Source organism: Ochotona curzoniae, unplaced genomic scaffold (genome assembly GCF_017591425.1).
Source record: "Ochotona curzoniae isolate NIBS_2020 unplaced genomic scaffold, NIBS_Ocur_1.0 contig_2699, whole genome shotgun sequence".
In the NCBI taxonomy this organism is placed as follows: domain Eukaryota; kingdom Metazoa; phylum Chordata; class Mammalia; order Lagomorpha; family Ochotonidae; genus Ochotona; species Ochotona curzoniae.
In genome coordinates this window covers 792,969-820,903 of record NW_024465561.1, presented here as the reverse complement: position 1 = coordinate 820,903, position 27,935 = coordinate 792,969, and the positions used below count along the sequence as shown (strand labels likewise).

At 60.3% G+C, this 27,935-nt stretch overlaps 1 protein-coding gene across 1 annotated transcript; it reads left to right on the top strand.

Annotated features, from left to right (window-relative positions):
* Nucleotides 1–948: 948 nt before the first annotated feature.
* CEACAM16 (CEA cell adhesion molecule 16, tectorial membrane component) lies at nucleotides 949–27,463 on the top strand. Its single transcript, XM_040976512.1, has 6 exons — nucleotides 949–985; nucleotides 2,053–2,397; nucleotides 2,675–2,950; nucleotides 3,646–3,924; nucleotides 5,600–5,926; nucleotides 27,246–27,463. The coding sequence occupies exons 1-6, from the start codon at nucleotides 949–951 to the stop codon at nucleotides 27,461–27,463; spliced, it is 1,482 nt and encodes a 493-aa protein (XP_040832446.1).
* The last annotated feature ends 472 nt before the right edge of the window (nucleotides 27,464–27,935 follow it).

Genomic DNA, 27,935 nt, shown 5'->3' with positions numbered 1-27,935 from the left:
ACCTGCAGCCCAGATCAGGGTTCGAATCATGCTCCCAGCTCGAGCTTCCTGTTGATGCGGCACCCAGGGAGGTAGCAAGTGGCGGCTTCAAGAGGTGGCTCCCTGCCACCCACCCACTGGGAGACCCCAGTGGAGCTCGCAGCCCATGGCTCCCACCTGGCCCAGCCCTGGCTGCTTCAAGCATTTGAAAGGAATGAATCGCAGGATGGGAGATCTCTCTCATTTGTTGTCTCTTAAAATGAAGGAAAACAAACCTCAGTTTTCTCCAGCCCCCCAGCTCCACTGCCCAGATGAGGAAGAGGCAGGAAGGAACACAGGGTTTTCTCAGGACCCCCCTCCTCTGCAGGGGGCTGGCAGGCAGCAGCACCCCAGAGACAGCCTTGCCTCCCCCTTTTGACAACACACAGAGCAGCCTCCAAACGCCCTGAGGTCCCAGCCAGGGACTCAGTTTCCCCATCTGCAAATGGGGGTGCTAAAGGTGCCTACCCAGCAGGACCATGTACCCTCCGCGGAGGTGCCATCTGTAGGTCACTGTGTACCAGCCTAGACCTCACGCAGGCCCATGTCTCACCCAGGGAGCCACGGCAAGCCAAGAACAGGCTAAGGAATCTTCCGCTGCCCCCTCCCGCCCTCCTCTCTGGCGACCTGGTTCTTGCTTTGGTACCAAATCCAGGCCTTGGGCACAAAGAGGGTTAGGCAGCTGCCCCAGGAGGCCTGACCGGGTCGTGGCCCTTGGCTGGTGTTCGCCACACCCACCCTGGTACCCAAAACAGGGCCCCAGGTCCTTGGTGACTCAATCCCTCCACGTCCAGGTGACCTCCCAGGCTCCAAATTGCTGAACCCTCTCCGGCCCGGTGGCAGACACAGCCAAACCCCAACCAAGACGGGCTCCCACCCCAGCACCAGGACGCCAGCACCAGCATCTCCGAGACCCACCCGGAGTGAAAGATGGCGCTGACCGGATGCGGCTGGCTCCTCCTCAGCGGTGAGCAACAAGGGTGCCTCCACCCACCCACCCACACTCAGCAGCCCAGCACCTGGAACACCCTACCCAGGGCCTGGGGCGGGGGGTGGGATACGGAGAGGGAAGGTGTGAGCCAGGAGCCCAGGGGGCAAAGGAGCCCAGGGGGCACTGACACCAAGACATCAACGTGGGGCAGCCCCACACGACAGGGACAGGGTGAGCTGGGAAAGGCAGAAGGCCAACACCTCACCTGGGGTGAGGCCTCGCTGGCCACCCCTCGCCCTGAAGATAGAAGACTAGCCTGCCACCTTCCCTCCCACAGCTTTAGTTAACTGTGAAATGGTCCTCAGTGCGTTCCTAACCCCAGGAGTTAGGGGGTCTAATCATGGCCTCCCGGCACAGATGAGCAAATAGGTTGGTAGGGATGGAGCTGCTGGCGAGGGGCTCTCACGTTGAGGGTCACAGCCATGGCCACCCTCTCCCACCCCCACTGGCCACCATAACCGGGCTTGAGGGAGCAAGGCAAGCACTGAACTGGGAGTTGGAACCCCCGGGCCGGCCCTGATGTCTCCCGTGGGACCCCAACGTGAGTGTGTGAGGCTCTCTGAACCCTCAGTTTTCCACTTCTTAACAAGAGAAACCCCTCTGGATCCAGTCCATCAACCAGAGGCCTCATACTAGCCGTTATATACACCTGGTGTACACACCTGCCATGTGCACCTGCCATATACACCTGCCATATAACTTGCCATATACACCTGCTATGTGCACCTGCCATATACACCTGCCATATAACCTGCCATATACACCTGCTAGGTACTCCTGCCTTATAAGTCCCTGGGCTGGATCCTTGGCATAGTCAATCCTGCACCACACTGAGGATCAGATTCAGGTGACATTTATTAAGCCCTTACTGCATACAAGACCTGGTTCTAAGTTCGTGAGACGCACGTAACCCTCTCAGACACCCAGGGAGACAGGAAACAGACTTGAGGGGAGTCTGAGAGAGCCCGGATCTTTCTCTCTAGGGGTAACAGGGGAGTGGGCCATGCCTGCCTCCCATGACCCTGTGGACTCCCCTCCCTCAGCCGTGTTCCTGAATGTGGGTGCCGAGATCACCATCACCCCCGAGCCCGCCCAGCCGGCCCAGGGCGACAACGTCACGCTGGCCGTCCGGGGGCTGTCAGGGGAGGAGCTGGCCTACAGCTGGTACGCGGGGCCCACGCTCAGCCTGTCCTACCTGGTGGCCAGCTATATCGTGAGCACAGGCGATGAGACGCCAGGCCCTGCCCACACGGGCCGGGAGGCCGTGCGTCCCGACGGCGGCCTGGACATCCAGGGCGTGCTGCCCAGGCACACAGGCACCTACATCCTGCAGACCCTCAACCGACAGCTGCAGACAGAGGTGGGCTACGGACACATGCGGGTCTATGGTGAGACACCCCCTGCACCCCCACCCCAGCCAAGTCTCCCCACCTTCCTCCCTCCTCATCCGCCCCTTTCCCCCCTCTCAAACAAAATCCTAAAAACAGACCTGAGATGCCCTTGTGAGGCCCGCCTCCACCAGGATGGACCCGGGGATTAACACTACCTCTTAACCTCACTCCTCATTCCTCCGGCTACTGCCTTGGCCTGGGGGCGGGCGGGTCAGAGGAGCCCAGAGCAGGCCCAGTGCCTGGCCCCCTCCCCCTCTGCCTCTCGCCCCCACAGAGATCCTGGCCCAGCCCACCGTGGTGGCCAACAGCACGGAGCTGGTGGAACGACGGGACACCCTCCGCCTCGTGTGCAGCAGCCCTAGCCCGGCCGAAGTCCGCTGGTTCTTCAATGGCGAAGCCCTGCCCATAGCCCTGCGCCTCAGCCTGTCGCCCGACGGCAGGGTGCTGAGCCGGCACGGTGTCCGCCGGGAGGAGGCGGGAGCCTACCAGTGTGAGGTGTGGAATCCAGTCAGTGTGAGCCGCAGTGAGCCCATCAACCTGACCGTGTACTGTGAGTGCCCCAGCAACGTCTCCCCTCCAACACACACACACACACACGGGGCGTGGCTGAGTCAAGGAATGAGGGGTCTGGGATCAGGGGTCCCTCTTCTAAGATGTGACGCTAACATGGCAGTTAGGAGAAAAGACCTGGAGTTGGCACGTGCCGCAAGGGATGCTGGGAAACCAAACACCTGGCCCGAGCAAGCATGCAGTGGTTCCCGTGGGCAGCAGGTGCATCTGAGTGGGGTGTCCCTGAAGCTCAGGTTGGGGCCAGAGATGTAAGAACAGCAGAGAGACAGAGGGGAAAGGGGGACCCAGAACCCGACAAGCAAGGGATTCTGGCATCTAGACAGGGAGAGACTTAGGACCTTCCTTAGCCTCTGGTCCTAAAGGTTCAAAGCCTGAGCTCTCAGAAGCCTGTACACCCAGAAGCTAAGGGCTCCAGCAAGCAGGACTCCAGGAGGCATCTTTCAGGGTCCACTGTACCCCTTCCACGGAGGGGCAACCTGAGACGCCCCTGGCCACCCGCTCCCACCTGCTTTCAAAGCCTATCACAGTCACAGGAGTCAGGCCTCTTCCTCTCCCATTCCTGAGACACCCCCATTCCCATCGATCTCCCCAGAGACCCTCCCTACCTCCCCACCCCAGCCAGGGAGGGTCCCCTCCCCCCACCGCCCCGTGTCTCTCGCCCTGCCGCCCCCACAGTTGGCCCGGAGCGCGTGGCCATCCTGCAGGACTCCACCGCCCGCACAGGCTGCACCATCAAAGTGGACTTCAACACATCGCTCACGCTGTGGTGCGTGGCCCGCTCCTGCCCCGAGCCCGAGTACATGTGGGCCCTCAACGGGCGGGCACTCAACGACGGCCGGGACCACCTCAACATCAGCGCCATGACAGCCGCCCACGAGGGTACCTACACCTGCATCGCCAAGAACCCCAAGACCCTGCTGTCCGGCTCGGCCTCCGTAGTGGTCAGGCTCTCCGGTGAGTCGGCACAGCCCTGGGGAGGCCACCACCCGCCCATGCCCCCTGCACCCCGGTGCAAGAGGTGCCCTAGCCCCGGGTAAACGCACATCCTAGAAGGGTGACAGAGGGGCCCCCTGGTGTGGGGTGGCACTGCTGCCTCAGCTTCCGCCGCCAACCACAAGGGGAGCCTGAGCCACAGGGCCCCCCCATTGCCACAGGGCTGGCTACACAGCTCTGCTGCCGGCTGGAAGGCCTGTCTGTCGGGGGCACACACGCCGGCAATGCCATCACTACCCCTCTTTGGGAAATGGAAAAACACAGCCAGCAGCACCGCCTCCTGGCCCCAGCCACAGCCGCTAGTGGCATCCCTGGAGAGGACACAGGCCGGGCCCCTGGGGATGCGGCTCATTCTGCCTGGGTTCCCTTCCACTCAGGTGGCCTCGGCCCTTGCGGAAGGACCACCTCCCCCTCCCCCGGCCCCTCCCTCCTTCGCTCCCCCACACAGGCTGGTTCCCACGCAAAGGGGACCCACAAGCAGAAATGGCATCCCCAGAGGTAAGTGCACTTGCTGCTCAGGGTGGCGGGCCTTGGCAGGAGGCAGGGGGTGGACCAGATGACCTCAGGTGCCCCTGAGTCCCACCTGTGCAGGCTGACACGGGTGGCATCTCCCAGGCACACAGGTACGTGCCTCCTGAACTATTGGGGGCCCCGCGGCAGGCATAGGAGAGAGACAGAGGAAGGGGAGACTGCCCCGTCCCCCAGGGAGGCCCACCCCTTCTTCAAGGAGCAGCCAATCAAAGAGATGAGGCTAAGGAGCGGTGGGGGAGGCTTGACAGCGACGCTCAACCTGCTTCCGGTCAGACAGAGGAGGCACAGCCTGTGTGATGCCGGGGAGCGGGTGGGGGTGGGGATTTTCATTCTTGGAGGAGACACAATCCTAATTTCTGAGAGGTCCCAGTCTGATGGAGGAGACACCGTTCCCACCTCTGGGACACTCCCAATCTGCTGGGGGAGCGAGAGTACAAGGCCACCACTGTCTAGTTTCGATGTTGAGCTATGTGTGCCAGGCATGTTCCCTGGACTTCCGGGAGAAGCAAAAACTGCCACGCCCACATGTGAGATGTCCTAATCTGATGGAGGAGACATCTCTGTCTCTCACACACACACACACACACACCTTACAGGAATTCCTACTCTGATGGAGGAGACCTAGCTTCCCCCACTTTCTAGAGGGGGAGCTCCAGCCCCCACTTCCTGAGGGCTCTGGCTCTGACATACCCCGGGAGGCACAACTCCCCTCTATCTGATGGGGTGGACATGACCCCCGCTCCATTCTGGAATTTCCAACCTAACAGCGGGGAGACATGGTCCCTTTCTTTTGGAAACTTCTAATCTGATGGAGGAGACATGGCCCGGCCCTCTGGGGCCTTTCATAGGAGAAACACTTTCTGGAAGGTTGGAAATGACTAGTGTGAGCGGGGAGCCCAGAGTCCACGGGGACAAGCAAGCACCCCTATACTACGACACAAGTCACTTCCTTCCTCTGTCTCCTTCCCAGCGCCCCCTCCCCCCGACGGGGAGCGCCTGCCAGCTGGGGGAGGCATAGGTGATCCAGCCGGAGGGGTGGGAGGGGATGCCACCCCCAGGGCGGCCCTGCTAACCGCTCCCCCTCTCCCCTGCCCACTCCCCACAGCGGCAGTCGTGGCCATGATGATCGTGCCAGTACCCAGCAAACCAGCCGAGGGCCAGGATGTGACACTCACGGTGCAGGGCTACCCCAAGGACCTGCTGGTCTATGCCTGGTACCGTGGGGCCGCCTCGGAGCCCAACCGGCTGCTCAGCCAGCTGCCCTCGGGGAACTGGATCTCCGGCCCTGCGCACACGGGCCGCGAGGTGGGCTTCGCCAACTGCTCGCTGCTGGTGCAGAAGCTGAACCTCACGGACGCCGGCCGCTACACGCTCAAGACCGTGACGCTGCAGGGCAAGACGGATACCCTGGAGGTGGAGCTGCAGGTGGCCCGTGAGTGTGTGGGAGGGAGGGGATGGGCCGTGCAACCCGAGGTGTGCCTCCCCCATCAGACTTGAAAGAGGGTCCTTCATGACCTCGGCCCCACGTAAGGGTCCTTGAGCAGGACCCTCCTCTGTCAGGCTGCTGACCTAGGCCAGGGGGAGCAGGCCTCCTCCATCAGACGGAGGGCTACTACAGAGGACATCCGCAAACACAATGGGGACATCAGAGTTCCAGAAGAGGCACCTGGTCCAGTGGGGGGGGGGGGCCCTTTTTCCAATAGACAGGCAAACCCCAGAACCCAGGCAGTATTGCCTCTCTCCCCTCTCGCTGGGGACATGGGCTAATGAAGGGTGTGTGGCTCCCCTGTTAGACTCAGGGATCCTGGGCACGGGGGCCGGGGCTCCACCTTGCTGTCACAGGGAATAGACAGATGTCTCCCACACATGCTGAGTCTATTCTAACTGAACGAAAAATGATTTCCATCAGCCTGATACTTTAAAATGAGGGAACTGTGTCTGTTCCATCAGAGTGGGAGCTCCCAGAGTCAGGGACCGTGTCTCCTCCATCAGACTGGGAGCTCCCACAGTCAGGGACCGCGTCTCCTCCATCAGACTGGGAGCTCCCACAGTCAAGGGGGCCAGGTCTCCTCCATCAGACTGGGAGCTCCCAGAGTCAGGGACCGCGTCTCCTCCATCAGACTGGGAGCTCCCAGAGTCAGGGACCGTGTCTCCTCCATCAGACTGGGAGCTCCCACAGTCAGGGACCGCGTCTCCTCCATCAGACTGGGAGCTCCCACAGTCAAGGGGGCCAGGTCTCCTCCATCAGACTGGGAGCTCCCAGAGTCAGGGACCGCGTCTCCTCCATCAGACTGGGAGCTCCCAGAGTCAGGGACCGTGTCTCCTCCATCAGACTGGGAGCTCCCACAGTCAGGGACCGTGTCTCCTCCATCAGACTGGGAGCTCCCAGAATCAGGGACTGTGTCTCCTCCATCAGACTGGGAGCTCCCACAGTCAGGGACCGTGTCTCCTCCATCAGACTGGGAGCTCCCACAGTCAGGGACCATGCCTCCTCCATCAGACTGGGAGCTCCCAATGGGCTGAGAGTCCATGTTTTTGAGGCAAGGCCAGGGCTCTTTGGACAAGGAGCCCCTAGACATGGGGAGTTAGAGTCTTCTTCGCCCCTCTGACTAGGTACTCTCCAAAGCCATATCTCCAAGTCAATGACAGTGATTCCCCCCTCAGATTGGCAGTCTCCAGGCGTAGGGACTCAGCCTATGTCTGACAGCCGTAACGCCCCACCCCCTAACCAGCCCTGTCCACCGGGGCCTGCGGCCTGCGGGGGGGGGGCCCTGGGCCTTGGATGGCCGGGACTGGTTCTTCACCCTATGTCTCTCCTCGCAGTCACCTTCCCTCCCTCGCCGGAGGACCAACGTCACCTTCCTGAACCTGAACCCAGCACAGGCTGAGCGTGGGGTTGGGAGGGTGGGGCTGGGCCATGGGCTCGGGGATACCCCCCTCTGCCCTGCTCACTGTTCCCCCAACCCTAATGACCTTCTTCATCTCCTTGCCCCATGTCCTCCAGCAGCTCTGGAGTAGCCACAAGGCCCTGGAGCACCTCGCCCAGTGAGAAGAGCCCACAGCATCCTCGCCGGGGAGCCAGAGTCACTGACCACCAGCCAGGTCCAGCCAGCCAGGACGCAGCCTGCTGTACATGCACGCCCACCCTAGAGTTAGCGCATGCGGGCCTTTCTCCTCCATGGAGCTGTGAGACAACCGTGCTGGCCATAAAGGTCTGGATTAATGCACGTGTTGGTGTGTGTGTGACCTCTCCTCCCCCAACCAACCCCACCAGATCATGAGACCCCAGCCCCCGTGCCCCTCACAGACACCCCACAACTACAACATCCCCCCCTCCTCCAGTGACACAAAGAGCGAGACCCAAGAATACAGGAGTGTACAGGGATAGAAGACAGGCGTGACAAGGGCTAGAAGGGTGGGTCCCCAAGAAGGGGTGACAAGGGCTAGAGGGGTGGGCCCCTAGGAGCATCCTGCCTTCTCCCCAGCAGAGTCTGAACCAAGCAGGGAGAGATGCTCGGTGCTGGCAAGGTCCATCCTTGGGATAAGCAAGGACAGTCGTGGGCAGGATGGAAGGACATGTCAGGCCTGACGACTTGGGTGGTGACACACCTCCGGGATGGTTGTAAAGCCTGGCTTGTCATGACACACTGGCTTAGGAGCGCACCAACATGTTAGCTAGTCCACCAGCAAAATGGTATACTCTTGGGGTACCCAGGTTCTTCCAAACCATTCCACAAAAGGCTAGGAGCCCCAGCTTCAAATCCAAGTTCACACGCAGACTAACAGGACAGCATTGAAAGCAATGACCCCACAGTCAAAGACATCAATCCAAGTGGTATGAATCCGCTTCCCACTCCCACCCCCAAAATTCCGTTTACTGGATCAGAATTCCTGAAAGAGGGAATCACAATGCAAGATATTAACCAGAATCAAACGAGAGGGGAAAAAATGGTATATTCCAAACCCAGGGGATGTGGCCAAAGCTACGCTGGGAAGAAAAATGATAGCTTAAAACACTTATGAGGAGTGCAAGAGCAAGAAAAGAAGCAAAGCAAGCTTTCCACTACTAAAAAAAAAAAAAACAAACAAAAACCCACAGCTCAGAACCATCAACAGTACAACTGCTTCTGTCTGTGCCGTCAGCAGTAACGTGGCCTTGCCTTCTCTCACTCCAACATGCAATGTGGCTGCTGACGCTGCAGCTACCTCATCTACATCCCAGCAAGAAGTAGAAAAAGGACAAAAAAGAAAAAAAAACATAGATTCCTCCCAAAAAAAGCCTCAAGCCAGGGCCACATTTACAGCCACTTTCACCAGATCCCATCCAACAATCCCCACTCCCAACTAGCCATCTCTCTCATCCCCCCGCAAAATATTTATTTATTTATATTAGAAGGGCAGATTTACAGAGAGGAGAAACAAATAGCTCCTCCATTGGCTGGTTCACTCCCCAGCTGGCCAGAGCTGAGCTGAGCAGACCCAAAGTCAGGAGCTTCTTCCAGGTCTCCCACACAGGTGCAGGGTCCCAAGGCTTTGGACCGTCCTTGACTGCTTTCCCAGGCCACAAGCAGGGAGCTGGATGGAAAGTGGAGCAGGTGGGATTAGAACTGGTGCCCTTATGGAATCCTGGCACTTGAAGATGGAAGGTCAGCCTGTTGAGCCATGGCACAGACCCCCACACTGGCTCCCTCTTACACTCCCCACCACCCAGGACAAGGGAGGTTGTGATTGCTCCCCAGATCACCTCAGAGTTCAGGCACTGAGAAAGGTGGAGGGAAGAGATCTGGGAGGGGGCCTTGGAAGGAAGGCCTGCAGCCCCAGATGGACAAAATGAAATCCTCATGGACTCCCAAGCTGGGAGAAGCAGGGTGCCAGGGTCCCCACTGCCCAGCTACACAGCCTGCACAGAAAGAGGCCAGCGGGAGGAGGCGAGGAGGAGGAGGAGGCGGCTCAGGTTTCTAGGTCGGGCAGATGCCCTGTCCCAGGACGGACCGGCTCAGGTGGCCTCTGGACCGGCCCCAGAAAGAACCGCCACCGTGCCTACGCAAATGGGCTCTGAGAACTCCACTGCCCGCGTGAGGAAGAGGAGGCTCGGAAAGCTGCAGACCTCGCCCCACCCCCACCGAGCCGCTGGCAGTGCGGGAGGGGCTGGTCCGCGACCTGCGGGGCTGGTTCTTCTGCTGGGCAGGGTCCCCGGGCACAGGCTCCCAGTTAAGCCGGCCATTTCCCTGCGAGACACTTGGAGGAAGCACATGACACCTGCGACACATGGGCACCCATCAAGGGTTCAAGTCTCTGCAGCTCTGTTTCTTTTTTCTCTTTAAAATGTACTTTATCTATTTGAAAGGCAGTTATATATGTATACAGGGAGGGGTCTTCCACTCACTGGTCACCCCCTAGGTAGCCCCCAGGGCCAGGACTGGACCAGGTAGAAGCTTCCTCTCCTATGTGGGTGCAGGAGCCCAAGCACCTGGGCCATCCTCTTGCTTTCCCAGGAATAACGGTAGGGAGCGGCATTGGAAGTGGAACAGCCGGGACTTGAACCGGCACCTGTATGGGATGCCGGTGCTTCAGAAGGCAGCTTTACGAGCTTTGCCACCACGCTGACCCTCATACATATTATTTGTAATTGTGCGGCCTGAGCCACCTGTCTGGACCCCAGGAATCTGCATCTCCAGGGAAGAGTCCGGGAGCTGAATTTGTAACTGTGTGGGTGACTTTGTCAGCTGGGAAGCTGTGGGGGACTTGAAACAAGGGAAATAGGTCACAAAGAGAGGGGGAGGCGGGGAGGGGAGGGGAGGGTCAGCCAGCCAGGGGGCGCAGGGCCAGGATCTGGTCCGGAGAAGGGCAGGGCACTGTGCTCACTGCTCCCCCCACAGAGCTCCCCCAGGTGGGGGTGCAGACACGGCTCCGTCAGGGGTGCCTCTGCCTCTTGTAGCCCCTTGCCCCCAACCGCCGGCGCAGGTAACAGGGAGGGCCAGGAGGAGGCTGGGAGTGACCTTGAGGCGGCAACACGCAATGGTCCAGGCCGTGGCTGGAGCCCCGCCAAGCCAAGCAGAGGAAGGAAGGCTGCCCTGTTTTGCCGGGTGGACGGGAATGGATGGACCGGAGCCAGTGGGGAGGAGGGAGAGGAGGAGGGGATGGGACGAGGAAAGAGGAGGGGGGTCCGGAGAAGGAAAAGAAAGAGTAAATGAGAGGAAGGGTGCCTGGCTACCAAGGCCGGCCCCTGCAGGGGTGGCAGGAGGAGGGGACAGCTGCCCAGCTTGAGGTCACACAGGTGCCCCCAGCCACGGGTCCCCCCAGCAGCCCTGGCTGCAGACGCCACCCCCTGGGGTCTGCAGCCCTGAGCTCGGCTGAAGGCCCGCCCAGCCCCCAGCCTCTTTCTTCTCACAGACTCCACTGCAGCCACCCCGGCTGGAACCAACCAGAACCAACCAGCCAAGCGTCTGCTCCTTCCTCAGAGTTCCCCAAGATCTGCCTCACTTCAGCCAGGGCTCTGCTAAAATGCTGCCACCCTGGGAGCCCTCCGGGTGGTCTCTGTTGTCACTGCACATCTCTCTACACACACACACACACACACCTGCTTCCATTTTGTAGTTCTTCGCTTGCACTCCCCCACCACACCACGGGGCTGCACTTCCCCTCTTGGGTTCACCTGCTCACTACACAGCAGGTGCTGGGCACACCGTGGGTGTCCGTGATCCGCAACAGCCGTGACGCTCCACAGGTCTGCAGGTACCAAAACACAGCCCCTGTCACAGGGAACTGCACAAAGCTTGTGGAAAAATGCAAAAAAGTGTGTGTGAAGCCATGCACGGGTTCTCTTCTGGTAATACTTCTTGGTTACTTTCACTTCCTTGGAAACCAGAGCGACAGAGAAAAAGAGATGGTTCACTCCCTGAATGTCCCCGGGGCAGCCAGGGCTCACCCACCCATGCATTCATTCAGGTGCCAGGTGGCTACTGAGCACGAGGTGTCAGACATCGTGTCTTCCAAGTTTCACAGGACCGCTAGGGTCAGAGGCCCCAGCCCAGCCACGGGAGACCCCCACCCCACGTCCCCAGAGTGCACTGTGACACGGCAGCCCCTCCAGGCCCGCGAGTGAAGCCTCGGATCCTCCCTTCCCAGCCCCTCTACAACTCCTACAGGCTTTCTTCCCCCCCACCGCCCTGCGGGGTTGCGTAACTTGACCTTGGCCTTAGAGACAGGACTCGAGAGGTCCTGAGGGTTAACTCTGCTCTCCCTGCAACCAGCATCCCAGTTTCTGAGCTGTAAGAAGAGAATTTATTGGTGCAGCAGGTTGGAACCCAGCTTGAGTCCTGGCTGCTCCACTTCCCCTCCAGCTCCCTGCTTGTGGCCTGGGAAAGCAGTGGAGGATGACCTTGGGACCCTGCACCCATGTGGGAGAACCAGAAGAAGTTCCTGGCTCCTGGCTCTGACCTGGCTCAGTCCTGGCTACTCTGGGCATTTGGGGAGTGACCCAGTGGACAGATCATTCTCTTTCTCTATCCCCCATCACTATGCCTTAAAAAAAAAAAAAAAAGAAAGTTGGACTACTTTCCACAATTGCATGTCACTTCTGCACAGGAGCCATGCTAAGCACCTCGGGCTTGTCCCACCTCAGGGCCTGCATGCCAGCAAGCCAGGCCCCCGTGGCCACCAGGTCTCCCCCCCAGTTAGGCCCCTTGTGACTACACACAGGGCCTGCCCAGGCCTGGCAAGCTCATGCCCTGTCCCTCTGCCCAGGGTCTCCCTCCACCAACCCAGCTGCTGCCCATGGGCACCAAGGTTCTGACTCAGCAACAGAGGTGGTCAGGCCGAGCTCCCCACCAAGGGAAGGCATGGCGTGTGTGAAGGCAGGAGGCCATTTCAAGCCCACGCGTGCTGGGATCCTGAGGGGCTCCCTCCCACCCAAGACAGGCGGGTGCACAGGGCACTCTGTGCAGAGGCTGGGTAGGGGCACTGGGCCTGGCAGGACAGCTGGGGCTGGGGCAGGCACAGGGGTTGGACGCTGGATGGGAGGCGACCTCGCTTACCAGGGCCCGAGCAGCAGCAGCCTGGCCCAGAGCCCGAGGGAAGCGGCAGCCAGCGGGCTGTGGTTTGGCACCCACTTTGTGGGGCTTCATCCTAGCCCCAACTTCCTCCTGGGGGCGCAGGAGCCGCCCAGCCTGTGTCCTCCCACCCCCCACTCACCCCACCCCAGCCACCACCACCATCCACTTCACAATGGGCATGGAAGGCTGGTTTTCCCCTAACCCGACAGACACCTCTTCCCCAGACCCTCCCAGCCTGGGAAGCCCCGGGCAAGGGGCCTCCTCAAGGTCCCGGCAGCATGGGGCCTTGGGCCTGCTCTGTTGGGTCACCTCCGGTCACCCAGCAGGCGGTCAGCTCAGGCCATGGGGGTCTGGCTCCCCGCGTCTCCCCGTCTCCACCCCCGGCCACTGCACACCACCATAGCCCTACCGGCTTCCCACTTGTTTCCCGAGAACATGGGAACTCCACGGGAAAGTCACGTCCCCCGTTCCCCAGCGGGGAGGGAATTTCAGCCCAGGCCCTGGAGCAGGGTGGCCGGCCCTGGGGCCAGCAGCTGAGACACCTGCAGTTCTTAGCATAGCGTCAGGTTTCTAGTCCCAGCTCCACTCCCAACTCCAGCTTCCTGCTCGTGAACACAGCCCGCTGGCGGGGGCGCGTAGAGCCTGCGTGAGCTCTGGATGGAGGGCCCAGCTCCCGGCTTCCACCTGGCCCAGCCCTGGAGGTTGCAAGCACTTGGGGAATGAATCAGCAGAAGGCATGCCTCTCTCAAGGCCTCTGAAATTAAGCAAATTTAACAGACAAAGCTCAGAGGAGAAGGCAAAACAAAACAAAACTGACCCTGTCCTTTTGGGTCCAACTGGCAGGCTGAGCAGTGCCCATAGAGACACAGCTAGCACTGGTCAGGGCCGAGATGGGTGAGGGCGCCTGCTGTGGAGTGCTGACGGACAACTGACCGCGTTGGTGTGATCTCGGAGGGCTTCCTGAAGGCACAGCTCCTCCGACACAGAGAACAAATATTCATCTCTAACCAGCCAACCATACACAACGGAACAAAAAGACAAACTCGGTGAGAGAGAGAAAAAAAAAAGTAAAGCCATTCATCTCAAAATATGCATTTTTCACAAATGGTTTGATGATGGTCCTGGGGTGAGCAGGGAGCCTGAGGGTTTGGGGACACGCTGTCCCCAGGCCTCCTTGAGTGACTATAACCTGGCAGGCAGGCATGCATGCATTAAACGCCACGAACATTCCCTGGAGCACACAACGACTGTTGGGAATCTGCTTACGGTCCAGCAAACGCGAGGGCAGCTAGGGAGAGGCCAGCTTGGACCTCGCTGCCCCTGGAGGACTCTGGGAGGCTGCAGAAGGATCCAGAAGCGGGGAGAGAGAGGCTGGGGAAGGCTTGGACCTCGGCTTCCCCACCCTGGCTACCGCTAGGTGGCGCCGGTGCCCCACCGGCCAGGGCGTCCCTCAGCGGCAGGGGTCTGGCCAGTGGGGTGCTTGCTGGCTTCCCCAGAGCCAAGTGTGCACCCTAACACTGGAGCACCCCATCTCCCCTGACCCCAAACAGGGGAAACACAACCTCCCTCGTCAGCCTAGCAGGTTCTCTGCCCAGCCCCCTCCGTTTGAGGGGCTCCCCTCATCCATGATACGTTCACCCCTCAGAGACTTGTCTCCTGTCTCTGAACAGAAACCCTCCCACAACTCCAAACCCTCACCACCACCCCAACAGACTGGATGCTACGTTCCCCTGTTGGACTTGCTGGCCCGTCTCTCCCACGGAGCTGGGGTACCTCATATCCTCCGTCAGATTGGGAGTGCTTCCCCCATCCACACACACACACACACACACAGGGTCCTTCCAACAACATCTCCAGGAAGAACCACACCCCTTGTACCGGGGGAGAAACTGAGGCAGCAAGCAGCCCGCCCCACCACAGAGGCCTCCCCTCCCTCGTCCCCTCCCCCTCAGCCTCTTCCTCTGCACCTGCCCCCAGCCCTGCCCTGGTAACTCCCCTGGCACGCAGAGCAGGGGAATTCTGCCCGTCGCCCTCTGTACAGGCCTCCTGCCCTTCCCGGCGCCACCAGGGGTCAGGGGTTAAAGTCTGGGGCACGCAGGGGGCCTGGGTGGGGAGAGAGGAAAGCAGACCCGACTGGGGACGCCTTAGAGGTGGGAAGAGGGAGATGGGGGTGGGGGTTCTGGAACTGGCACTTCACTGCCTCTTCCGACCTCAACTTCCCTGGCTGGGAGACCTCCGTGGCGGGCAGTGGCGGGGTGCCCTGGAATGGGGCTCCTGTCCCCTGCTGTGCTGGGCACCCTCTCCACCTGGGAACTGGAAACACCTGTGGCCACTGTCACCCGCACCCAGGACCACCGCATGGCCTCCTCTGCAGGTTCCAAGCCTTGCCCACCCCACCCTCCCCCCACACAGAGCCAGAAGCCACAAGCCCCAAGTCAGGTCCTGTCCCCACCCTGCCCACAGCCCTCCCTGGCTCCCGTCTGCCCCACAGGCCGCCAGCCTCCTCCAGCCCCAGGTTCTGCATCCAACCACGGATCCACACCACGGACACGTAGCTCAGAACCGTCCCCAACCTAGGAGGCCTTAGCCTTGTCCGTGTCTCCCTGGCCTTGACCTAGGGGTCAGGCCTCAAAGGAAGCAGGGGCTCACTGTCCCTGGGGGTCCTAGATCCATCCCCCAGGACACCAAGGGCCACCTGCAGGGAGGGGCTGGCATTCCCACAGTGGCCCCCAAGACACCACTTGCCACCTGTCCCCCTAGGGCCTTTGCACTTCAGGCCAAGAACACTCCTTCCTTCCCCAGGAGCGCAAACAGACCATGCCCTTACTCCCTCAAAGCCTCACTCCCACACATCACCATTTAGCCAAACTTCTTTGGCCACTGGGTCAGCCACAACAGCCTCCACTCTCCGCCCTGGCCCCCACTTTCTTTTGCACTTACCTGACAGCAGCCCGGCTCTCTGTGCCTGCAGGCCCCTCTTTCACCCCAAACAGGACTGTGTCTCGGTCAACCTCCCGCGCCTTGTCCGAGCTGCTGGAGGGGACAAGGGCTGGAACACCTGTTGGCACAAGGAGCACACCGCAGCTGTTTGTCCCAAAGTGGGGGCAAGCATCTGGCTTGGTGTTCAGGCCGCCTGCACCCCTGACCCAGGTGCCAACTCTACTCCCACCAACCGTCCCCTGCCCGGCTTCCTGCACCCTGAGGCAGAAGGAGACGGCTCAAGGACCTGGGTCCCCGTTAGTGTCCCGGGAGACCAGGACTGAGTTTCCGGCTTTGGCCTGGCCACTGTGGGCAGCTGGGAAATGCTAGGCTTTCTCCACCCCATTCACTCTGCCTTATAACTAGGTACATAATAAGTTTAGAAGTACAAAGTAGCGGTGAAAAAATTGCCTATCCAGGGGTTGGCACCGTGGCACATCAGGCTAAGGCATTACCTGCCACACCAGCAACCCACAGGGACACCGGTTGCAGTCCCGGGTGCTCCGCTTCCCATCCAGTTCCCAGCTAACGTGCCTCGGAAAGCAGCGGCGGATGGCTCAAGTCCTTGGGACCTACAGGGGAGACCCAGAAAAAACTCGTGGCTTTGACCTGGTCCTGGTCCATCCCTGGCTATTGTGGCCATCTGGGATGTGAACCAGCAGATGGGAGAGAGAGAGAGAGAGAGAGAGAGAGAGAGAGAGAGAGAGAGAGAGAGAGAGAGTGAGTGTGTGTGTGTGTATTGCTGCTCTGCCTTTCATATAAACAATCTTTTTTTAAAAAAAATAGTGTTCCCCCCTAAAAAAAAAACAGTGCCCAGCCCCTACTCTGTGCTCCATCCCCAGCTACCCCTTGGGTCTAATGCCAGTTATGCTCTGCACTTGTAAGATGACAAGGCGGGTGGCCACTGCACAGCCCGGGCCCCAAGGGGTTAAAGCCCCATCCTCTCCCCTTTCCTGGGCTGGACACCAGGCACAGCAGCAGGTCCATGTCCCGGTTCTCTTTCTTGTTTAAACAGCAGGCTGCAGGCCAATGGGCTCTTGGAGCACTGTGGCCTTCCCCAAGGTGAAGTCCTTGACTTCCCTTCATCGCTGGGCCACTCCAGCTGCGCCAGGCTCTGCTGCCAGCCACGCGAGCTGGAGCAGTGCCCAACTGCCTGCAGGACCCCACGGCTCCGATCCTAAACAAGAAATGAAATCCAATCTGAAGAACTGTGTGTGTCCAGGAGCACAGCAGTGCGGAACCTAATAGCCGGCAGCTGGAGGGACACTGCACCGCTGGGGGCTGTCGCCGGGGGACCCTCCAGGCAGGATGAGTAGGGTCTATCCTGCGGCCCGGCACAGGCTCCGGGACTGTCGGGGTCTATACTCCACCCCGGCCTGTCACACACGGGGTGCCCCAGCCAGCATCTGCCGCTACCCAGGGTGCAAGTTAGCAAGGAGCGGAAGCAGAAGCAGAGGCAGGACCAAGCTATGGGAATGGAGGACACATCAGTGGGTGTGGGCAATGGGCCGGAGGGGGGAGGGGGACCCACGAGGGCACAGCTCACAGAACCTCGCACAGAAACGCATGACTTTCACTGCTGTACAACCCCCCGAATCACTCAGCCAAAGTCAAAATCCAGAAGCAGAAGACAGACCCGGGGCAGGCGACTTGGCACAGCGTGAAAGCCGCCACCACTTGGGATGTCACAGGAGCCTGGGTTCGAGTACCACCTTAGCTCCTGAGTCCAGCTTCCTGCTAATGGGCACCCTGGGCGGCAGCAGGTGGGAGACCTGGGGAAGGGGCTCCTGGCCCGGCCGTCGTGGCCACTTGGGGAGTGAACCACACACATATGTATATTCCAAGATATACATATATATCTTTAGGAATAAGGACAGCAGGGTCTCAGGGGTCCACTGTTGGGGGCAAGAGTGGACCCCTGAGACCATGGGGACACCATCCTGTTGTCGGATACTACCACCCAAAATGGTGACAGCTGGCATCCAGGAATGGGGCAGGGCGGGGGGCGGGGGGAGGTGATCTCCTGACCCAGCCTGGGAGGAGAAATCAGGAAGGGCTTTCGGGGGAGGAGGTCTTCGGCGCCAAGGCCTGGGGTGTCTATCACACAGTTTCGGGTTCCCTGCATGTCCAAGGAAAGGAAGCGCTTTCTGAGGTTGAGGAAATGGGTGTGTGTGAAAGCAAAGAGGAGGGCCTGGCTGGGAGGCTGGGGAGGGCGCCGGGAGATAAGGCCGGAGGGAGGTGGTGCCTGGTGCCGCAGCGTGGACTTTCTCCTGCACACATTGCCAGTCCCATCCACGTGGGCAGGGAGGGCGGAGGCTGGGAAGCTGGGAGGCCAAGGAGGGAGGAGGCCAAGGAAGGGGGAGGTTGGGGAGTGGGGAGGCCAGGGCCACATGGAGACTTGGAATGCAGGGCGGCAGAGGGGAGGAGATGCAGGTTGAGGCGTGGGGATGCAGGCTGGGCTGCGAGGCCCCTGGCCAGCAGAGCCCGCTTGCTCCTCTAAGCGGGCAGGGGGAGTCTGTGGGGCTGGCCTGCATCTCTGCCCTTCTCTCCTCTCCAGGGCCCTGAGCTCATGGTTCTCAGCTCCTCAGATCCCATTCAGAAGGGCAGGTGTCTTTAGGGAATCCCTTCATTCATTAAACTCCCGCTGTGCCTCCACTCCCTTCACAGAGGGAACAGATCCCAGTGCACTCCTGGCGGCAGGAGACCCACACCCACTGAGAACACCCCACCCTGGCCTGTGTTCTGGGCACCCAGTCATCACACGGACTCCCGGCAGGCGGTGGGCACTGTGCTTAAGGCCCCAAACCAAAACCTGCATCCCATCTCGGTCTTGGGGTTCAAGCCCAGCTACGGCTCCCCAAGAGTGCACAGTTCAAGTGGCCAGGTCCTTACCACCCTCCAGGGAGACCGGAAGCAGATGGAGTAGCGATGGGGTGGTGTCTCTCCTCTCTGCTTCACAAGTAAACATAAATAATTAAAAGCACCATCAGCCACCTTATGAGTTTCCTGACCCTCACTGCATGCTTTAGGACATGTAAGTACACTGACTCCAGAACGCTTACATGCTTTGCCCCTAAGAATCTGGGGTTCCAGGGTGCCAGCACTGTGGCATAGTAGGTTAAGCATCCCCCTGCTATTGCTGACATCCAATAAGTAAGCTGTTTTAGGCCTCAGGTGTTCTACTTCCCATCCAGCTTCCTCCTTGTGGCCTGGAAAAGCAGAAAATGGTCCAAGCCCTTAGACCCCCTATACCCACGTGGGAGACCCAGAGGAGGCTCTTGGCTCCTGGCTTTGGATCAGTTCAGCTCTGGCCATTGCAGCCATTTGGGAAGTGAACCAGCACATGCAAGATCTTTCTCGGTAGTTCTGATTTCCAAGTTAAATAAATAAATTTTAAAAATAATAATAATAATATCTTGGGGTTCTAGATTGCTTGGAAATGCCCATGAGCTACCACGGGCCACACACTCAGACTCTCACACACTCACACAGAGGCAAAAGCCTACTGGGCCCAGATCCAGCAAGGACATGGGGGACATGGGGGCAAGCCAACCTCAGTAGACACTGGAGTTTGGCAACAAAAATTGGCCCCCATGCCGTGGGGCATGGTCAGGCCTTATCTCCCATGGCCAGATACCCAGAGACCCCAACATTCATGGAGAATGTAGAAAAAATTAAAAAAAAAAAAAAACTGCACATCCCACCCCGGGATCGTGCAACCCAGTTCACCAGTCCCGGGCATCACCCAGCCACGGGCCCCGGGCATCCGGGCATCACCCAGCCACGGGCCCCAGGCCAAGGGCTGGCTCACGGGAGGCTAGCTTCTTCCTCTCTTACTGTGTTTCTGTGTTTTAACGGTTTTGTTATATTTTCTCTCTCTCTCTGACTGTTGTGGCCATTTGGGGAGTGAACCAGCAGGTGGAAGATCTTGCTGTCTCTCCTGCTGTCTGTGGATCTGCCTTTCCAGTGAAAATGAATAAAGTGGCTGGAAGGACTTTGAAGAGGTGGCGAGAGATTGTGAAGCTAAGTTCTCTTTGCAACTGGCAAAATCGGACACACTACCATCCCGGTCTGCACATCTCCACATCACACTTCCTAATTTGCAAAGCATCTTTATATCATTTATTTCCAAGGCAGAAAGACAGAGAATCTTTCATGTCCTGGTTTGCTCCCCCAGATGGCCACCACAGCCAGCGAGCACTACATCAAGGTCCGAGTCAGGAACCGAGAGCTCCATCTGGGTCTCCCATGTGGGCAGCAGGGTCCGGGGTTCTTGGTCCATCGTCTGCTGCACCAGGCACAGAGGCAGGAGGCTGGGTCAGAGTGCCAAGCCACAGGTACTCCCATCCGGGACACAGGGATGCCCAGGGACGGTGGAACCCACCATGCCCCCCCCCCCGCCCCAATCCCAGGACCAGGAGATGTTCTGTTCCTCGGAGGATCTGGCAGCACCAGGGAGGGGGAGGGGAGGGTGGGGGTGACACGGGGCTGCGGGCACAGCGGGAACCCACAAAAAGAGAATTTGGGATCTGAAACACCCAATACGATCTGACTTTCCCAGAAGCGAGCAAGCGTGCTAAGTGAGTCTGCATGGCTACAACAGTGCTGGCTGAAGTGACAAACGCAGAGCCAGGGGTGATGTGCCTGCGTGGAGGAGGCCACGACCCAGCAAGGCCAGCCCCTCCGGCTCTGTGGCCCAGGGGCCGCTCCTCTGCTCTGGGCCAGGAGGCTCCCGGACACCCCCACCCCTGCACCGTGGGAATGCATCACCAGACCAGTGCGGGTTGGGTGGGGGAGGTGGCCCCAACTGGGGACAGAGACTGAGCTGGTGGTGGCCTCAGTGTGAATGAGGAAGGGCCTGGGGTGACTTCAGCTTTCCCAAGAGCCTGAGGGGCTTTTGTGTCTGTATTTTTAGGGCCTAGTGGCTGAGCAGGAGGTTGTGGCCTCAGCCAGCGGAGGCTGTGACCTATGGGGACGCGCTGGCCGTTTCAGGAAAGGTACTGTCCCTTCCTTTGGGATGTGCTCCGAGCTTCAGCCCTGCAGGAGGGAAGCTCCAGGCTGTTAAGGACGGCTGCCCCCACTCGGGCAGCGGGGTGTGTATCTGGCCCAAACAGTAAGCTCCCGGGCCCAATAGAGCACCTAGTGGCTAAAATCCTCACCTTGCCCATGCCAGGATCCCATATGGGCATCAGTGTGTGTCCTGGCAGCCCTGCTTCCCATCTAGCTCCCCGCTTGTGTCCTGGGAAAGTGGTCGAGGATGGCCCAAAGCCTTGGGACCCTGCGCCCACGTGGGAGACCCAGAAGAAGCTCCTGGCTTCAGATCAGCTCAGCTCTGGCCGTCGCCACTTGGGGAGTGAATCAGCGGATGGAAGATCTTTCTCTCTGTGTCTTCTCTCTGTATATATGACTTCCCAACAAAAATAAATAAATCTAAAAAAAAAAAATAAGCTCCAATCTGATGGAGGAGGCCGATGCCAGTTCCTCCTGGGGCATCCGTGGGTCCCCAAACTTGGCAGCGCTCCCAATCTGACAGAGCAGTCAAACTCCATGACTCAGTTGGCCTCTAGCCTGATGGTGGAGGTGGGGCTTGCAACCACTCTCCAGCGAGGCATGGTAGGATGGTGGAGCCATGCCCACTGCCGTCAGGAAGCTCTCCTCTCGGCCAAGAGTCACCCAAATGTCCCCGCCAACCAGGAAGTGTGCTAGACAGATGAGGGAAGCAGGCTGTCTCTAGAGAATGCCGAGTCCCACGGGAGGCAAGGTACTGCCCCTTGCCCGGAGGGAGTTCCTAGCTTAATAGGAGAAGCATCCCCACTTTCAAAAAAGAAATGTATGGAGCCCGGTACTGTGGCCTAGCAGCTAAAAGTCCTCGCCTTGAACACGCTAGGATCCCATATGGGCACCAGTTCTAGTCCCGGCAGCTCCACTTCCCATCCGGCTCCCTGCTTGTGGCCTGGGAAAGCAGTCAAGGATGGCCCAGGGCCTTGGGACCCTGCACCTGCATGGGAGTCCCAGAAGAGGATCTGGGCTCCTGGCTTCGGGTCGGTGCAGCACCGGCTGTTGTGGTAGCTTGGGGAGTGGGTAAATCATCGGACAGAGGATATTTCTCTCTGTCTCTCCTCCTCTCTGTATGTATCTGACTTTGCAATAAAAATAAATAAGTCTTTTTAAAAAAATACATGTATGTATTCGAAAGGCAGAGCTACAGAAAGAGATCTTCCATCCACTGGTTCACGCCCCAAATGACCCCAACGGCCAAGGCCGGGCCAAGGCCAGAGCCAGGAACTTCACTTAGGTCTCATGTGAGCGCAGGGGCCCAAGCACTTAGACCATTTCCTGGTGCTTTCCCAGATGCGACAACAGGAAGCCGGATTGGAAGTGGAGCAGCCAGGACTCCAGCCCACGGGGGGGGGGAGGGGGGGGGCCACCCCAAGCCCTTACTGCATTTTCATTCCCAGGAATTTTGGGGCCTCATAGAGGAATACAAAGAACAAAAAGAACTGATACCCCATGGGGGACTCCAAGTCTGAAGGCAGAGGCCTTCCCCAGCCTTGGGGGAGCCTTGAGAGCGCCTGCCTGAGAACTCCTGCAGGAGAGCCCTCCACCCCCCCCCCCGTGACTTCAACCTATGGGTCAGCCCGGGACCAGAACCTCTCCGTGCCCAGCTGGGCCGGCCCTGCGGCTCCCTGCTCACCTCTCACCTGGGCACGGGCTGGCCCAAGCGTGCCAGGCTCGCAGGGGCTTTCCGCACCTGGCCTTGGCCGTGCCCTGCCCTGCCCTGGGGAACAGGAGTCCATCCCCACATTCCAGATGAGGCTCAGAGGCCACACTGCTGCCCGCTGCCCACCCTCCCCCCCAACCGCCCCAGGGGCCCCTGTCCTCGCCAGAGGATAAGCTGGTGCCCAGCGTCTGCTCACTCAGCATCCCGGCTGCCTCTCTCTTTGTCATTCTGCTGACTCATGGGGGAAACTGAGGCCGGGGAGAGCCAGCTCACCCATGCATACACTGCAGCAGGGGACTCACACTCAGCCTGTCCCCATGCTGGTCCCCTCTGCAGCTCAGACGCCTTCCAGCACGGGCCAATCCCCCAGGCAGGGTGATGCCAACCCAGCCCCCCTTCTGTTTCATAGTGGACAGAAATGCCCCCAGCTGGCCCGCTGAGGTGGATGGCAATGGAGCTACTAGGAGGCTATCGGGGCCCCCACATCCTCACTTTCTAATAGAAATGTTCATTTCATTCCAAAGACAGGGTTCCCACCTGCTAGTTCGTTCTAGTGTCTACAAGAGCCAGTGCTGGGCCAGGCTGCAGCTCCATCCGGGTCTCCCCCACGGGGGGGGCAGGGCCCCAAGCACTTGAGCCATCGCCTGCTGCCTCCTGGCGCGTGCATGCGCAGGCATCCCAAGGGGCGACCTAACCCCTGGTCAACCCTGCTCTTACATCCCTTCTGGGAGCCAGGTCTGAGTTGTCATCACAGGGTCCCTGTTCCTATAGTCCCTGTTAACAACAGCAACCGTGCCGGTGCCAGGCCGGGTCGATACTTGCTAACCCGTCTGACTCAGAGTAGCCCTGTGCAGCTGCTCGGGCCTCCTGTTTTATAGTTAGGAAATCTAGGAGCCAGACAAGGATCAATCCAACCAGCGCCGGGTCCACAGGTGCAAAGCCACTGAGCTGAAGTACAAGCCAGGGGTCCCAGGAACGGCTGGGGCCACCGAGGATGGGCCTGCCCAGCCGTCCACCTGCACCCAGGACAGAGGCTGCTGCTGCTCTGATCAAGGCAGTGGTGGGCTGGCTGGGGGTGGGGGTAGGAGGGAAGGGGAGTGTTGGTCTCCCAGGCCTGAGCGCTAGAGGATGTCCATGTCGCAACCTCTGAGTCAGCAGGGACACAGGGAAAAAGCAGAAGGGTATGTCTTGGCACGGGCCCATGTGGGCCCAGCCTGCTCGGTGCCCGGGGCTCCAGCCCCTGCCAAGGCCCCAGGGTGGGGAGGGACCCAGAGGCCAGGCCCAGGCCCTGCTCCAGGAAGCTGGCCCGTGTTCACCCCACTGGGATGGCAGGAGGGGGGAGGAGGGAAGGAGCAAAGAGGGGACACAGGTGGTGGCCACGTGGACTTCCAGCCCGGAGCCAGACAGCCCTCCCTGCCAAGCTCAGTACGTCTGCAGGGCGGAGCTCACCTGATCTTCTCGACTTCTCCTGGCACCCCATGAGTCACAACTCCATCTGCAGCACCCATGGGACTCCCGCAGACGCCCCTCTGACGGCTCTCTCCCCAGATGCCTGCAGCTGCCCCAGCTGCTGACCAGCTGAAGGCAAGAGCCTGGAACACACTCTGGATTCCCCGTCATCGCACCCCGCAGGAGTCCTCCCCTGCCTCCTCCAGGGTGCACATTTAGCAGGATGCTGGAACTGGAATCCCAAGCTCCGAGACCCAGGGCATCTCAAGTGGTTTCAGAGAGCAATCGCTCCACTGGCTCATCCTCCCCTTTGGAGTGCCAGAATCTCATCATGGGTGCTGGTTTCAGTCCCGGCTGCTCCACTTCTGCTCCAGCCCTCGGCTAATGCACTCCCCTGCCTTGCCCTGGGAGAGCAGGGGAGCTTAGCCCAAGAACGTGGAGCCCTGATGAGGCTCCTTGGCCACTTGAGAAGTGGGCACTGTGGCATAGTGGGCTAAGCTGGCACTCCTAAGATGCTCTCATCCCATTTCGGAGCACCAGTTTGAATCCTGGCTTCCCCACTTCCGGTCTACCTTCCAGCTAAGACATTTGGGGAGGAAGTGGATGGTGGCTCAAGTGTTGGGGGCTCCTGGTGCAGCCGAGCCTGGCATTTAGGGATGAAGAACTCGGACACCCGGCCTTTGAAACTTTTTTTTTTTCCTTAAGATTAATTTATTTTCCATGAGAAGGCAGATCCACAGAAAGGAAGATCTTGCATCCACTGGTTTACTCCCCAGATGGCTGTGATGGCCAGAGCTGAGCCGATCTGAAGCCAGGAGCCAGGAGCTTCTTTGGGGTCTCCCACGGGGGTGTAAGGTCCCAGGGCAGCACCAGACCTCAAGCGGCTGTTTAACCTCTCACACCAAGTACCTGCCCCTCAGCTGTGGGTTTAATGAGGAAGCCCTGGCCCAGTGCATAGGCTAAGGAAGTGTGGAGATAAGGAGACCTCACTGGCTCACTCGGTCACTCTGATCAGCAATCCGACAGAGCCAAACAACCAGCACGCAGCAGAGCCCAAACCCCAAAGCCCGAGGTGTCCCATCCTATTTTCCCTCCTTGCTGTTGAAACACATGTTGACTGCGATCATCATGGTAGCATCATTAATACTAAGTAGGACTATTAACCATCCAGGCTCATTGCACGGGGCACTTTCTGCAGCTCAGACCACTGCTTGGGCCCATTCTACAGATGAGCAAACTGAGTCTCCAGGTCAAGAGACTCCCGCTCCACCAGGATGGCATTCAAAGAGGAGGTCGGGGCCTGACCAGCCCTGACCGCTTCTCTCAGAACGGGGAATGAAGGCCCACAGCTCCCCAGCCGCGACTCCACCCCCTCTTCAGGGCCTCGGACAGGTACAGTGTGGGGTCCTTCCTCCTGGAGCCCCAGCAGCTTTGGGCAGGGAGGCCTGTGTGAGGAGCATGGTTAGACACCAAGCAGGACTTCCGGGCCTTCTCTGGGAAGTTTCTGGGACTCATCCAGGGGCTGCCCCTGCCTCTGGGGGGCCCCCAGAGCTCCAGACCCAGAGAGGGGAGACCCTAGTCCTCCCCGCCTGGGGCGCCAGGAGCAAGGGGGAGGAGGGGGGCATCCTGGTTCCACATCCTCCGTTCCCGACACGGGCGGGAGTCTGCTGCGGGAGCCGGGACTTTCCTGAAAGGCACAAGATTCTGGGAAATTGGAGACAGCTGCAGGGCGGGGCTGTGCCAGCGCCCTGCCCTCCCCTCCCCTGCCCCGGTCCCCATAGCTTCCCCAGGAGGCCTCACTCCGCTCCCCTCAGGGCAGCCTTCCTCATACTCCCTCTTCCCCGGCGTGGCCAACCACCACCCTCAGACCTCTCTCTTCCCTGCCCCCCAACTCACTCCTCCCCCCCGCAGAGCTGCTTCTCCTCACTCAGCTCTTCCGACTTCCTCAGATGGTGCCCCACAGGCCCCTCCCCTCCCCCAGACCCTCCCCCACTCAGCCCTCCCCCCACTCAGACCCTCCCCCACTCAGCCCTCCCCCAGACCCTCCCCCACTCAGCCCTCCCCCCACTCAACCCTCCCCCTAACTCACACTCTCCCCCCAACTCATACCCTCCCTCAACTCATACCCTCCCCCACTCACACCCTCCCCTCTCCCTCACACCCTCACCTCCTCCCTCACACCCTCTTCCCACCCCTTGAACTACCTGCTTTCTCACACCTGTCTTCTTGCAGGTCCTCCACTCTCAGACCCTTCGATCTCTTATGCATCCTAAAGACTTGGGGTCCTGCCCCCAGCTCATCAAACATCCCTCACCCCACGGGCACCAAGCATGGACACCCCCGTCCTCCAGTCCGATCCCCACACCTGCTGCCCAGGGGGAAGGCTACATGGGGAGGGAAACCAGCACCCAGCCTCCAGCCCCCTTCTTCACCTCTCCCCCTGAGGCAACCCCACAGTGCTGGCAGGCAGGGGTTGGCACTGCCCCCATTCTGTAGAATGACATATTAGGTCTTGACACGGAATGGCAGCCAGCAGCCAGTGCAGTGGCCTTAGCTGCCTGGGACTCCGGCACCACAGAACAGAGTGCCTAGTTGCAGCTGCTCCAGCTCCCCAGCTTCCTGCTAATGTGCACCCCCAGGAGGCAGCATGTGACAGCTTAGGCAGTTGGGTCCCAGCCACCCGGACAGGAGACCCAGACGGAGACCCAGCTCCTGGCTTTGACCCTGCCCTAACTGTTAGGGGCATCTGGGGAGTGACCCAGCTGATCAAAGATACCAGTTTGCCTGCCTTTCAAATAGAGAGACTGACTTATCTGAGTGTGTCCCTCCCCGCACCCCAGCCTCAAGGAAGTGAGGGGCAGAAGTGCCATTGGGGCCCAGTCTGCTAATGGGCCCTCTTGCAGGCTTTGCCAGAACAGAGGCCCCAGGGAGATCCGAGGACAGGAGGGCAGGGAGAGGTGGGGAGGGAGGCCCCCGCCCCCGGGTTAACCATCCACCCGGGTGCGGCCGGCCAAAGTCCCTGCCCTTGTTCTAGGGCCCACACCCACCGCCAGGGTCCCAGAGGGCTGCTGTCCAGGGCACAGACAGACACGAGTGAGAAGCAATAACCCCAAACCCGAAACTGCACAAGAGTCTGGAGGCACAGTCGATCAGAGACAGAGAGAAGGGGGCCCAGGAGACCCTCCGCGTGCCCCTGGGCAGGTCTGGGTGCAGCCTCCCCAGGATCGCCAAGATCTCCCCCTCCCCGTCCTGTGACTCAATGACCCGGACTCAACCCCGGCGGCGGCCCCGCCTCCCCTCCCCAGGGAGATCCGGGAAAGCCCCGCGCGGCCGGCGCCCCGCCTCGGGGCGGAGACCGCGACGACGCCCGCCCCTGCCTTCCTCCCTCCCCGCAGCAGCTCCAGCCCATCTGAGTCACGTCCCCAGCCCGCCAGGCCTGTTCCCCACGTCCCAGCAGGGGAGTCACACTGCTCGCCCCCTCCCCGAGGCCCGGGCCGTGGTGGTTCGACCCTGGCCGGCTGGCACGTCTGTGCCTCTTGCACTTACAGACGCGCGCGCGCGCACGCCATCTAGGGCACTTAGGTTCTCCAAGTCTCTGGCCAGCTGGGATTCCCCGGGCACCCAGTCCGTGCACGCCCCGCTCCCACCGCCCCCAGACCCCAAGCTGCCCAGGTACACGGAAGAGGCAGAGGGAGAGTCCCCTCCCCCGCTGCGCGCCCCGCACCTGCCCGGGGCCAGGCCCTACCTCAGGTCCTGCATCCACTAAGGAGGAAGCAGCCCGGGGAGGGGAAGTGCCAGGTCCAGGTCATCCAGCGAGGAAGTGGGAGTTAGGACCTGGCGACCTCAGGGTCTCCAAGGAATCACCTCGCGGAGGCGGAGAGCGTCGCAGGGGTACAGAGCTGGCGAGGCCAGGAGAACTCAGGGATGGGGGTGTGTTTGGTGGTTGGGGGACGGCGGGGTTGGGGAGGGGGCAGTTGCTCCGAGAGGCACAGACACGGCCAGAGACCCAAACTTGGAATCAGACATCGGCCTGCAGCGACCCAAACTGATCCCGACCCCGAGGTCCGGGCACCGCGGGGCGGGCCGAGGAACGGGGCGGGCGGGGCGGCGGCTCCAGGAAACCCCTGGGGCGGTCGGGTGGCCCCGGAGGGGGGGGCCGGGGGCGGGGAGGTGGCCGGCACCGCCCCGGCCGACAAAAGTCCCTTCAGTTCAGCCGGCGGCAGGGGAAGTCCCGGCGC